Genomic DNA, 13,365 nt, shown 5'->3' with positions numbered 1-13,365 from the left:
GACTGTGGCCCTCATTGTAATGAAAGGAAGATCTCTGAGACTGCATAAAAATTTATATAAAACATAAAAAAGAAGTATTTAATCCTAGGAAAAGTTATGTAACATGCTAATGTAAAAAAACATTAAATGTCAACAAATTCTGCCTATATGTATCCAGAGAGTTTGCAGTAATTCTTACTATAAAAGCACGATACTAGAAGGGAAATTTCACAGATTAATCAGTTTAAATATTTTATATCCATTTTTTTGTTTTGATTTAGTTTTTAATATAGCAGCATTTCTTAAGTCACAAGCTACTGAGATCATAAATGAAAGAGAAATTAATTACTCACTTATAATTATAATGAGAATGACTGCGCATACTACACCAAGGATGATCATCATCTAGAAAAAGAAAGTTATAGGAAAGAAAAAAAGAAAGTCAGGTTTTCACATGAAAGACATTAACCCCTCAATTTTTTTGCTTTTACTTAGTGACTCATTCCTCATACTTTTAATTCTTGAAAAGACTTACTGTAACAGCCCCAAAGTTAGTGTCAGTTTGAAGAACAGCTGACCACCAGCAATGGTCAAAGCTAGTCAGTTCTTGCCCGTCAGCTAAAGATGCAGTGACCAACCTCATCCATTTCCAGCAGTAAAGAAAAAGTACGTTTCCAAAGTAAAACAACTCCAAAGGTGATTTAAGTGACTGGATTCACACGTGGCATGTACCACTTTATACCAGAGTAACTGGGTCACTCTTCCCCAGGTTCCTCGTGGCAGTGCAGAGGCAGCTGGAGATGTCTAATGCCTCCCAGCCATTGGTGCTGTGCTGTGTACTTGTAGGAAGCCCATGCTAACCAGCATGGTTTCCAGCTTGTATCCTGGAAATCACTCATGGCAAAGCAGAAGTCTGCTCCCACAGGAATAGGTACATCAGAGGCAGCTGTGCACAGACCACACCAGCACTGAGCTGTGTGGGGTAGAGGCCCCCCCACGAGACTTGCTGAATGCTAACGAGGCCACCAGGGATGCTGCAGTCCAGGTGCCATTATTACCCCAGTGAGAATGGAAAGACTGAAACCCAACAAACCTAAGCATGGCAAATCAAGGCCTCCATTCCTCCTAATATGTGTCTGAAGGACAGAGCCAGCCGGTGGCTTGCAGATTTTTTTTATTACTTCCCTCTCCTTCCAGAGTTTGTGAGCCAGAGGAAGGACAGGGGGATTCTGTTTGTCAGGGTAAAGCAAGAAGGGCTAATGAGGAAAGGAGAATGAGAGTAGGTTTGAAGGTCTAGTGTAGTGTAGGTCATTGTGGGCACTGCAGTCACATGGCTGAACCTCACTCAAAATCTGTGCCTGTAGCTCCCAGAAGCCCTGCTTCCTGCACTGGGCAGCAGGTAGAAGAGGCCCAGAGGAACTGCTCACATGAATTTCTAACCTAGGTCCTTTTACTCCTGGAGTGTTTGTGCATGTAGTTTACCCAGAATATTTTGCCTTGTTTTACACTTTATAGCGCTGTGGATTGAAGAGACAAAGCAGACAACAGACTGGCAAGGGATACATGTGGGATTCTCCCCTGGGAAAAGGTGGGTTTATGTGGGTGGACACAAGTAGTCAGCAGCAAAGCTTGAAGAGAAATGGAAATGGAGCTGAAATTTTGTCACAGTGTTAATGTTGGTGGTGCATAAGTAGAAAGAAGCAAGGGTATGGGATCTTGGATGAGTAATGGGAGCTGAAGTTTGTGGGTCCAGAAAACACAAATACTGGAGGAGATCTGAAAAAGCAAGGGAGAGTGAGATTCCCTCTGCTCTGGGGAAAGGCTAAGACTTTGAAGACAGCAGAGAAGGTTGATAAAAGTCCTGCTCTATCCTAATTGGCCCTTCTTTATAAAATACTGTAATTTCCTTACTTCTCACAGCAGTTTGTGAAACCAAGTTGGTTTTTTTTTTTAGTTTGGTTTACCATCCTAATGGAAGATCCAGAGGTTGATGATCTCCCACAAGGACAAAGCTTCTTTTCTTCCAGTACTAGAATTCACTGCACCTGCTCAGGTTTTATCATTCACACAGGGAACATGAACTGACATGGAATGCTTTCCCATCCCTATCTGCAGGCACTGACTGAAGCATCGAAATTTGTATCTACATTTTATATACTGCAGAATTTTTACGGTCCAGTAAAAATCAAAGTTGCTTGACTTATGGAGCCCAGAGGGCAAGGCATGTCTTTCTCCCTTTGACAAAAAGAGATGACTCAGAGATGCCATCCTGCAGGCAAATGAATTAAATGCAAGTGAAAGTATTCCTGCCATGAAGTGATTCTCAACAAGAATTTATATTCTTTACCTTGCAATTTTTCCACCAGTATTTTCTCTTCAGTTTGGCTGCACTGGTTTCAAACTGTGAGGCACCTGCTTGCAAGGCATCTGCCCGGTTGTCAAGCTCTGAAAGCTTCTGGTCTCTCTCTAGCACCTTGTCCACGTTCATCCTCATGATGTCGACCACCTGCAAGGGCACAGCCTCACATGAGATCCCACACAGAGGAAAGCTGAAGGTCACTTGAATGTTCACACCCTGGAATATGACATATCATACCAAAACCAGCCACTTGCCATTATATGTGGTGGCAATTACCTGGGCAGTGCCCCAAACCCCTGCCTATGGAAACAACAGTGAGCACAAGATGAGCACAGCTACACTGCTCAGGTGTGATATAAAGAGACATCATGAAATACCGGAGTCAGATCCATTAAAGTTTTTTATTTCTTTTGGCCAACAAATATAGATACAAAAACCTGACAGAGACCAGTACCTCTATACTACAATTTGGTTGACTTCACTAAGAATAAACCATTATTTTCCTTATATATTTAATATCTTCCTTACCTGAACTAGTGAAATTGGCTAGATAAAGGCCACTCTAAAGGGAACTGTATGCATTTCCTCACCAAGGAATTTACTCATTCTGCAGATCTTTCAGGCAAGATGATTTCCCAGCCATAATTTGAAGTCCTGCTTGAAAGCGGAGGAGGAGAATATTTTTACCTGAGACAATTCAGCCTGAAGTGTAGCAGGGAGCTCATCCCACCTCATTGGCCAGCCTCAGCAAACAAAGCATGCACAGCCAGGACACAATATTTTATACATGGAGTTAGATGAAAATCCTCTTCTAGCAAGCCAATAACTAAATGGAGATCCTTTAAAAATTCATCACTAATGCAAATGTTAGACAGTATAACAATCTCAGTAAAGTTGTGTCCAATCATTCTAGCAGTGAATAAGTCTGTTGGTCTATTACTTCTCCTATGCTGTCATAAGGAATTCCATGTTATTTTTATCTAATATAATTTAACTATTACCTGCAAAAATCCAGAATTAAAAAGATACATTATTCAAATACAGTGAGATGAAAACTGGTAGTGAAAGAAACTTCGAAAGGACCAGCAGAGGGTTAAATGCTGTTTGAAAACTCAAAAGTTTTGTTTCACTTTTCTACCAAACCTAAAACAAAATCAAGTGTTTTGGTCAATCCAAATTTTCTTACTTGCTTTTCCAAACTAAAATCTTCCAAACATTTAACTTCATATCAAATTAAAGAACAAATTGTATTAATTTCTCAGCTAGCATTTTGCTGAATTTTCTCTTGGTACAATGATTTGTAGTGAAAATTTTGAACTATTTGAAAATGCTGAAAAAAAATAGTGTACTATTTGCTACCCATTCTCTCAATTTTTGTTTTGCCCATAACTATTTATTGAATCTAACCTGACTGCAGTGAACACTTGTCTAGATGAGACTGCATTTTTGTCAAATAAATAAATGTTTGTCTAGAATAAAACCATGATTGGGGCCTTAGAAGATGTCTAGAGAAATCAGAGGGGAAAACCCAGCATGGACATAGCTGCAATACAGTATCAGCACTGACACGGGATTAAAAATGTCAGTCATTTTATTAACACCAAGAATATCCTCTGAAGCACAGTGGCAATGGTATTGCCGTTTCAGGCTGAGTGTGCCACACTCCTCCGTGGTGTCTGGTGCCACCTACAGATGACTTTCCCACAAGACATGGAAGAAAAAAACAGGAAATATCTAGGAAGGTCAAAGCAACGTTTACAGATCAGACTCTTAGGTATTATAAACCAGCTTCACCCCAGTGACTGGGACTGGGACTGAAAGCCCAGTGGCATTTTTCTCCTTTGGCTACACTTACACTGTGATTTCCCTGCTGAACAAGGATCTGCTGACCATGTGCTATCAAACTCAAAACCCATACCAACTGCAGCCTCCCTCTCAAATGGGAGGCAAAAACCCCATGGATCCTGAATGTCACCCACATAATCCTCAAATCCAAATCCCCTCATACTGGGTAAGAGTTCCTGCCAAAATTATGTCATCATGCTTCACAAGAAGACCAGTTTGCATGGGTCTGAGTCAAAAGTCTCAGAATAGAGAGTATCTTAAGCAAAAAGCAGGGGTCCACTATCCTCACTGGAGCCACCTCCATTGATCTGCTTGAAGAGCTCAATGTATCTGACAGGCATCACTCATTTTTAGACAATAAACAGCAATTATTTTTTTATCTTTTAGGGAAAATTACTTTGCTGTCACTCACATAAACAATTATAGGACCACTATGATGTAACATGTTCAGGATAAGAAGTTTATTTCATTATTCTGACCAAAGATAGAAGCTGAAATGTAATATTCCTTTCCCCACTGGAAGAGACACTCTACTAACATCAGTGAAGTGAGTGTGATGTGAAAATCAGTGATAATGAGAGAACCTGGTCTGTTGCATGGGATCTTTATATAATAAAGAAGTGTAGTCTGCTCTCTGATGAGATGGTGATCAAAGAGAGTTTAATTCAAACCCAGCACTGTTTTTATCCCTTAAAACCAAGTGACCTTGTGACCAATGGGGTTATCGATTCCGGCACATGTCCCCTGGGCTTCCCTGCCCTGGGTGCTTCCCCTGCACCCCTGGACACGCCTCCTACACTGGTCTTGACATTTCTGCAGCCAGAAAGTCCCCATTTCAGTTCTTCAGCAAAGAAAAAGTTCTCAAAAAGACAAAGCCCATCTTGACAGGTGTATTTAATTCATCTTAAGTAATGCATTTGAGTTGGATGTTGTGAGGTTGTCTCTACTATCTTTAAAGCATACATGAAGCTTTTGAAAACAGAGGCCTTTATGCATGTTTTCTCATTTGTATTTTATTAAATTTGCAATAAAGAATCACACAAGCCCTGGCCACTTCCCCATGAACAGTAAGCAATTAGTTACTTAAGGCTTTGCAGGGCTTTAACAAAATTCTTTCCTCAATACCCAGCACACAAATCTGCACAGCAAATGAGCAAGGATGTTACAGTTGCTCCTGTACTGCTGGAATGCTCAAGGACTCCATGGATGAGCAGTGGGATGTTCACCTATTTCCATCCCCACAGCAGTTGGATGGGCACTGGCATTACAGCCGAGGTGTTGCAGGAATTTAAGGATCCCAGCTAAAACAGCCAGATGGTCCTCCAAGACCAACAAAAGGAGTGGGGATTTGTTAAAGATGCTGTTGTGACATCACGTGTGGGTGCCTTTCTTTAAGGATAAATTGTGATGATTAATCCATAGAGCTCTGGCTAATGAACACAGCCCTCAGCTGCACAATTCTCTGACAAATCTACCTCTGAGAAGTCAAAGGTTGTCTCTGTGAAACAGTCTGTGAGATTAGTGTCTAACCTTTAGGAACATGGGAACACATTAAAAGAGCTGGTTCCACTATGATACATCCTCCTAACCTGACTGACTGGGAGGAATTCCCAAACTAGCACCAATGCCCACATTTATTCTGCAGAACTGTTACTGGTACAAGGATGTTTATACTCAGAATCTCACTTGTACTGCCTGGTTCCTCATAAATGCCATCTTTGATAAACCTCATTTCCCAGATCCACTGCCTTCAGACCAGTGTTGCTGGATCATGGAGAAGAGCATCTTAAAGAAAAAAAATAACCACAGCAACACTCTTGTGGTGAGCAACAAATCACTTGGAGCCACTTACCTCATCCACCTGGGCTTGTGTCTGCTGCAGCCGTTTGTTGCTTGACACATTGGTAGCAGGAGAAGGCCCTGCAGCCCCGGCACTGGTGGGACCTTGGGTAGGAGCTGGAGCAGACCTAGATCAAAAACAGAAAATATAAGTGACTAAGACCATCTTTACTTGTTCACTACCCCTTTCCTGGAACAGGTAAAAAGTACCTGTCTCTTAGAAGAACTTTTCCATTGTTTCAACCCATGTTTTCTGTTCCTGGATCACAGCCCTCCTGTTCAATTCCTTCTCATACCACAATCAGCTTTTACACTGTTTCTTAGTAGGACTATATCAAACTCCTCCTCTCCCTTGCTGCCTTTTAAAATAGCAAACAATTCAGAGTATCTACCCTAAGTTAGGCCAATGGCCAAACTGATCACAGGCCTGACTAGCAGGGCAGAGCTTATGTCTCGCTAAGGAAACACACTTAGCATTTTGTGTTAATGTTACAGCAGCCAGGGCTGTGACCCTGTATTTCTTCTCAGTGTGCTGAATGAAGCACTCCCCTGCTCTTTGTGTTTGGCTGGAAGTTAACTAAGTAAAGATAAACAAAAGCAGGGGAGAAAGAATTAGAGGAGGCAATGGGGGTGAGAATTGCACACAGCATGGGGTTAGTCATCTCTGGCATTGGTGGTCACCGAATGCCACCAGAGCAGCTGTCCAGGCTTGAGCATCTGCCACAGACCCTAGGCAAATATCTGTAGCAATGCTGTGAACAGAGCCCTGGTCTCTTGCACATCAGCTCTTTTCTTAAGCATGCACACTGACTTTCCCCAGCTTGCTATATAACAAAAGACAAAACAAAGGTTCCTTAAAATCCAAGAACTGACCCGATCTGTCTCAGAGTATGAGTTAGTACAGACAAATCAACCTGCTGGCCTGAACACCATTTTTCACACTGTGAAACCTGCCTCTCCTTCCAAGGGACCACTGTCACTTGTTCCTGCAGAGAAATAAAACCTTTCCTGAAGCTGCAGAGGAAATCCCTAAGCACGTGAACTGAAAAGTATCACCAAATCCCACTCATGCATTACCAATGCCTTCCCATAGTGACAGACTGAGAGAACACAGCGTTTCTCTGTGAATCATTCCCCTTTACATCCTGGGGTCTGATTATTGCTGCTGGAATTATGGCCTCATTAATACACTGTCGAAGTGCTGAGGGGCACTAAAGTAGTTCCCCAAAGGTACCTTAAGCTGCAGAATTCAGTTTAACAGCATCGCCTGAGGGCTGAGATCCCTGTGGATAACTCTGACCCTCAGAGGCTCCCAGAGATGGAGCAGCTGTTTGCAGACCTGCAGCTCTGCTGTAACTTACGCTTCACTTTTTAACTGCAAGTCAGAATGACCTTATCAAGCTTTAGTTGCAAGAAAAGAAATGGAGCCATCATCATTTGAGGACCCATCTATTTAAAAACATAAAAACCAGATGCTGCTGCCACCTGCAATGGAATCACTCCATCAATGGCCCTGGGCCAGCATCCCAACAGGATTTATTCTGAGTTGTCGCAAAGGATCAGAATCTGACTAAAATATATATCACACACAATGCAAAACAAGACTTCCCTGGAGCATCAACAAATTCAAAGGGAGTTCCTGGTACAACAACAGAGCTAAAATTGAAATTGTAAAACTTTGCAGTTAAGTACATAAATGGGCATTTTCCCAATCAAAACAAGCAGAATTTTTTCACTACTACAAAAGTCAAGAGAGCTCCTCTCTTGAGCTATGCACTGTTGGCATCCTAGAGGCTACAGAACAGGTGAGAAGTGTTTTTCCCTGCCATATAGGTTTGCTGTAAGCATAGCTTATAAAAGCAGAGGTGTTCTTGGTCAAAGCTAGGAGATAACTCAAAAGTTCTGCCATGTACCTTTTCTACCCGGTAACTGTCATCTTTTTTTTGCCCTTCCAATCTGCCCTTAAAATGGTTTGGCATACAGTAGACACTTCCTAGTTTGTTCTCTTCCAGCATCCTTGCTGCCATCTAACTTACTTTCAATTGCATTTCCTGGGGCATTTCCTGCATAAGGGAGGAAGGGATGGGAAAACCAGTGTGTTTTTACAGCTGCCCTGCTCATCCAGCAGGAGTTACTGTAACTAGCAAAGAGATGACAATCTTTATGCTAAGGCACAGTAAGCTTGTAATTAACGTACCCATCTTAATTAATTACATAAAATCTAATTCAAGAGTAACCAGAGCTACGTGCTGCCTGCAGTGCAGAGCTACGCTTTCCAAACCTTGTGTCTCTGGAACTGTGCTCTCCTTACACAGTAACAGCAGCTGCCTCACTCATGGCCCTGTGGGTCACAGCAATGAGCAGAAGGCACTCACCAAAAGAGTGTGCTGACCTGGCTCCAGTCCCACACAAGCATCCAAATAAGAGTTTGTCTTTGAACCTAAGTTTTCTAGTAAAGAAAGGAACTGAAGGTCTACATCACTTGAAAGCATAGACATTCTCTGTTATATCTTAGTACCAAAATTCTAGAATGAAAGTCCAACCTGCATTTGCATAATTCTTCCTACATTTACATAATTCTTCTATTATTGCCTCTGTACCATGTTGTATCAGCTTATAATTTCTCAGAAGCTTTATTCAAAGAAATTTATGTAGAATATTATCACTATGTTGGAGAAGCTTCCTTTTGAAATACATGAAGCATCACAACTTTAAAATATAATTTCTCATAGTCTGGCATGATTTTGGGGAGCTACAAAAGAATGCAAAATCTATATAAAAGCTCCATCACTGGGCCCCTAGTCATCAGATCTCTGTACTTTCATTTTTAGGAAAAGGGAAAAAATTACTGTTGATGCTGAGAATCTTCATTCCCAAGAACAGGTCAAATTAATTTTGAAAGGGGAACAAAATTCTATTACTCTTGGTGAAAAAGAGTATAAATCCCTAGCAAATAGTCTTAAATGGCAACCACTCTGCGATGTCAGAGCACTGGAGTAAACTCTGGGAGAGTGCCAAGTACACTCACTGCAGGACAACAGCACTACTTGCCCAGAGCCTCAGCAGCTGGGTTGTTTTTTATAAAACATTAGTTATACCCTTCAGTCCCCACAATGCCAGATTTTGCCTCAGTTAGCACATGAGCAATCTGACTGAAAGCAGGTGCTGGACCTGGGTATCTATGCAGCAACCTTGGAAGAAACATTTAGGAACTATCCTAGTGATTCAGCAAAATGGTCTCAGCTGACTCAGACATCCTCAGTTCTTCTAATTGGGCCTGAAACTCGTAGGTCAAAATCATGACTAAGAGCTTTGTCATCTCACCTGGATATTTTGGAAGCAATTTACTACTTAGCTCTGACAATTAAAGGGAGCTTCAACTCTAATTAAGATAGAAGTGGAGATATCCAGTGTTACTGCTTTGCATTTCAGCACTGGCTGAAAGAACATTAAGGATGATTGTGTATCTAATATTTTGGGAAACTGCCTGACATATACTTTCATTTTTGTTCATATGTGTGAGCTACACAGGAGAAATTATTTTCTCAGTCAGGCTAGAGAAGGGAGATGCACGATGCAAACACCAGGAGGATGCCAGGACACCACTGTGGCTTTGGTACAGTTTACACTGGGACCTCCATGGCTGCTTTCAGCATTTTCTTTTATCCAAAGTGCTTTTTAAAGCCTCCAGCTACAGGACCTAATCTCTTCAAAGTCTTTATCCTAACAACACTGCAATAAGCTAAAGAAAAGCTATTATCCCTCATATGGCTGGGAAACAGGTACAGGGAGATTAAGTGACTTGCTCAGTGGCACAGAAAGCCTGTGGCAAAGCAGCCCTGCCCTTTTCATTGCCATCCTTCTGCTCCTCTGTTCTTCAACTATTGACTTGAGTGAAAGCTCACAACCTATTTCTGATAGCAAGAGTTATTTTCTACCTCTCAGACTTAGATAGTGAGAAACATAGCTGAAGCTTATAGCAGGAGGAAAGTGAGAATTGCATCAGACGGCTCTAGCTGGTGTCAGCTGGCAAAGCTCAGGGGAGGTGTGGAGGACCAAGGATCAGAATGGGAACGATTTCAGGAATGAAAAAAGATATACAGTGATTGAAAGGACTTCATTATATGGACTTTACAGTTATCACGTGTTTACAAATATATACATTGTAAGATTTCCCCTACAGTTGTAACTACCCAGGCATGTCCACACATGCCTCATGGGGCTCGCTTCTCTCCTTCCCTCTCTGAGTGGCTGAAGAAGCTGCAGAGAGGAGACAGCCACGCCCTTTCCTTCCCCGGTTCCTCCCCCGTTCCTCCCTCTTCGCCTGAGTCCCTATCCCTATTCGATTCCTGGTTGTCTGTCTCATGCTCCACCCCATTTTCTGGTGCATTCCAAGCCAGAGCTCATAAAACCCTTGTGCACCCCTATTAAGGGAGCATTGTATTGCAACCTCAAAGCTCATGGGACCCCTTTGTGCAGTGCTGCGGCCCTTCTCTCCTCCCCTACGGACCGTGGCAGGGAGGGCAGTGCATGTGCATCAATGCAGCAGCAGATTTGACCAATATCCCTATAAAAAGTGAAATGAAGGAGGCAATTTTCTGTGAACTCCACTGTGATTCCTCTTTCCTCAAACCCCTTTCCCTGTTGTTCAAATAAAACATAAAATTTCACTGCTTTTCTTTTTTTTTTTTTTTTTTTTTTTTTTTTTTTACTGTTCAGGTATCATTTATGTAGTAAATATTTACTGTTGTGACTTATGTATATTTAAAACACCATTCTTCCATGTGGACCCCTTCAAAAGGCATCTAACCCATTTGGGCTTCACTTTGTAAGTGGAGTTTGACAGTCTGTTGTTTCAAAGGAATTTGAAAAATACACCAAAAAACACCTGTTTAACTGTAAAATAAATCAGAACACTTCCATAGCTTTCTACTCTTGAGATTTAACTCTAAAACAATTATTAAAATTAGCTACAAATGCAAATTCATACATTTTTTTAGGGACTAAGGATGTCAGTGGAGATCCTGGACATAAGAGTAGCTGTAGAAACAAACCCCTTTCCCAGTGTCCCTGGTGCCAAGAGTGTTCATCTGTGAATTGAGATGCAGTGGAAAGCTTTGAGGCAGGGAGGATCTCTAAGGAAATAAAGGAGCTCTGTAGCCCTGGGGGTTTGCTGTTAGTTCTGAACTTGCTTTGTTTATTCCTATGCAGTAACAGCTAAACCAATTTTCCCGCTGATAATTTGCAAAGGGGGACTTTTCCTGATAATACTTAGAGTCTTCTGCATCCTGGAGGAATTTGCTAGTTCCTAGTTTTCTGTTAATCTGATTCTACTTCACGGGGTTTTATTTCTGTAGTAGGTCAGTTTAGCCAACATTAGCAAAAAAGCTTTCTTAACAATCAGTTTGGCTACAGAAGGTTTGCCACAGTCCTATCAAAATCCAGTCTAACTGAATTGGGCAGAGTAAAATTCTGTGCTAGGCTACTCACATCATCTCAAAGCCTTCTCTCAAAGAAATTGATACCTTTGCTACTTAAGATTCTGGGCCTTCCAGACTTGAGTGCTTAACTGTACAAACTTAACAGTACATGCCCACCACAGCTGTGTGTGGACAGTCATGTTTGTGTTTGTGTCTCGAAATCAAGAGATATTAGCTATCCATCCCAGCACCTCTTACCACATTTTTTGATTTTCCCATAGTGAAATGGGATAGTGTCAAATGGCAGGTCCTGTTACTCTTTCAAAACCACACACTAATTCTGTCAGCAAAGGTTTAGGGAAACTTCTAACACCTACCTAAAATAAATTTTCTTCAGAATTTGGTTCTCATTCTTCTTACAAGTAGAAAGTGATGTTCTCTGCCTGTAAGGTGAGAGGACTTTTCAAAAGACAACCCTGGCTAGAGAGCATGACTTCCCAGTTCCAAAATAGATGTACTCAGTAGGAGAATGTGCTTTTTAGTTCAGTTGCCCACATAATTTAAGTATTTCAGATTTCTAGTTCATCTTCCTCCCTTCAGTTATTAACTAGGCTATTTTAATAGGCTGAGTTTTATCCTTGTTTTCATTCTACTAATCTCACTTTCACAGGGGAATAAAAAAAAAGTTGTTCAATAGGAGTAAAGAAATCCATGATATCATAAAACTGGTTAGGCTGAGAAGATAATTAGCTTATTGACAGGGGAGTATCACTGCTGGGCTAGTGGACATTTGCATACTGGGGCTGGAGGGATTTTCAGACTACAGAAAGATGTTTTCAGCCCTCAGATCTCACAGAGGGAGCAGCACTGGATCCCAAAAAGAGCAAACAGGCTTCCTTCACTACAAGGGAAGCATCACTGCTTGAACAGAGATGTTGTTATTAACTGTGCTTTTCAGTGTTCTATCTGAGCACTTCAGTGTTCAGTAAAAATGTGACTATTGACAAGTAAATGGCTACAGACTTAAACTTAGGCTCATTCTATTCTGTGACTATCAAATTTCAAATGATTTCTCATGCTATTTGTAATAACTGGGTAGCAATGAGTAATAGTGAATTGGTGGTAGGAAAAAAACCCCACATATAAAAGGAATTAGCATTTGAGGTGTCTTAATTTTGTGAAGAAAGTTCTACTTTGAACATATTTGTGTTCCCAAATGTGATTTTCATTTACTACCAACAATATTCTATGAGGACTCTCCCTTAATACCAAATATTTACTCTGATCACCAGCCAAAGAATAATACTCTACATTTAATGTCCTGGGACCACATTTAATTAAATATTCCCACCAGTTTATTAGGACTGCATTAACCATCTGGTGTGCTAAATATGCACACAAAGGAAAAATAGAGGAACCTTAAGACATCATCTTTAGTTTGATCAACATTTCTTAAATTAGAAAAAAACTGACTGATTTACCTTCTCCAGTATCTTCTATTCAAGCCAAATGAATATTGCTTACAAAGCCACAAACACCTGAATTCTGAATCATGCCAATTAGTCCAGCCAGATTATTTTTGTGACAAACATAAGAATTTTCCAGAAAAAGTTACACTATTTCCATAATTTCTCTAAATTTTAGCCTTCAGAACAACCAGTTGTGGAGACTCAGGGTTTCAGCTAGTCAAAAAAGTAACACAAGGCAGGATTCCTTTTCTGAAATACCAACACTACAGATTTTTTCAAATCCCTTTTCCCCTTGCTGTCATCTTTTGCAAAGTCTGTGGCTTAAGATAAAGTCAGCTCAATGCAGGCATGTTGCTTCATATGTTAACCACTGCTCATGTTTTGCAGAGTAGTCCATAGATTTGCTTGAAAGATGATTAAGGGTTAGCCAACTGAGAGTGTCAGTGTTCACATT

The 13,365-nt window shown here is 41.0% G+C and overlaps 1 protein-coding gene and 1 long non-coding RNA gene across 4 annotated transcripts in view; one reads left to right on the top strand and one right to left on the bottom strand.

The window, feature by feature from the left end:
* Nucleotides 1-13,365, top strand: part of LOC127468697 (uncharacterized) — a 72,051-nt gene that overhangs the window by 22,866 nt on the left and 35,820 nt on the right. The window lies entirely within an intron of this gene.
* The window catches only part of LOC127468695 (vesicle-associated membrane protein 2-like), a 54,419-nt gene that overhangs the window by 10,808 nt on the left and 30,246 nt on the right, over nucleotides 1-13,365 (bottom strand). Inside the window, exons 2-4 of the mRNA XM_051782097.1 lie at nucleotides 6,036-6,150; nucleotides 2,327-2,485; nucleotides 333-384 (exon numbers count right to left, since the gene is read on the bottom strand). Coding sequence (XP_051638057.1) covers nucleotides 333-384; nucleotides 2,327-2,485; nucleotides 6,036-6,150 — 326 coding nt within the window. The remainder of the gene's footprint in view (nucleotides 1-332; nucleotides 385-2,326; nucleotides 2,486-6,035; nucleotides 6,151-13,365) is intronic.

The sequence above is a fragment of the Manacus candei genome, unplaced genomic scaffold (genome assembly GCF_025592945.1).
Source record: "Manacus candei isolate 608988 ecotype Guabito, Panama unplaced genomic scaffold, ASM2559294v1 h1tg000015l, whole genome shotgun sequence".
NCBI classification, from domain to species: Eukaryota; Metazoa; Chordata; class Aves; order Passeriformes; family Pipridae; genus Manacus; species Manacus candei.
Note: the sequence above shows the minus strand (reverse complement) of the source record. Positions and strands in the feature narration are given on the sequence as shown.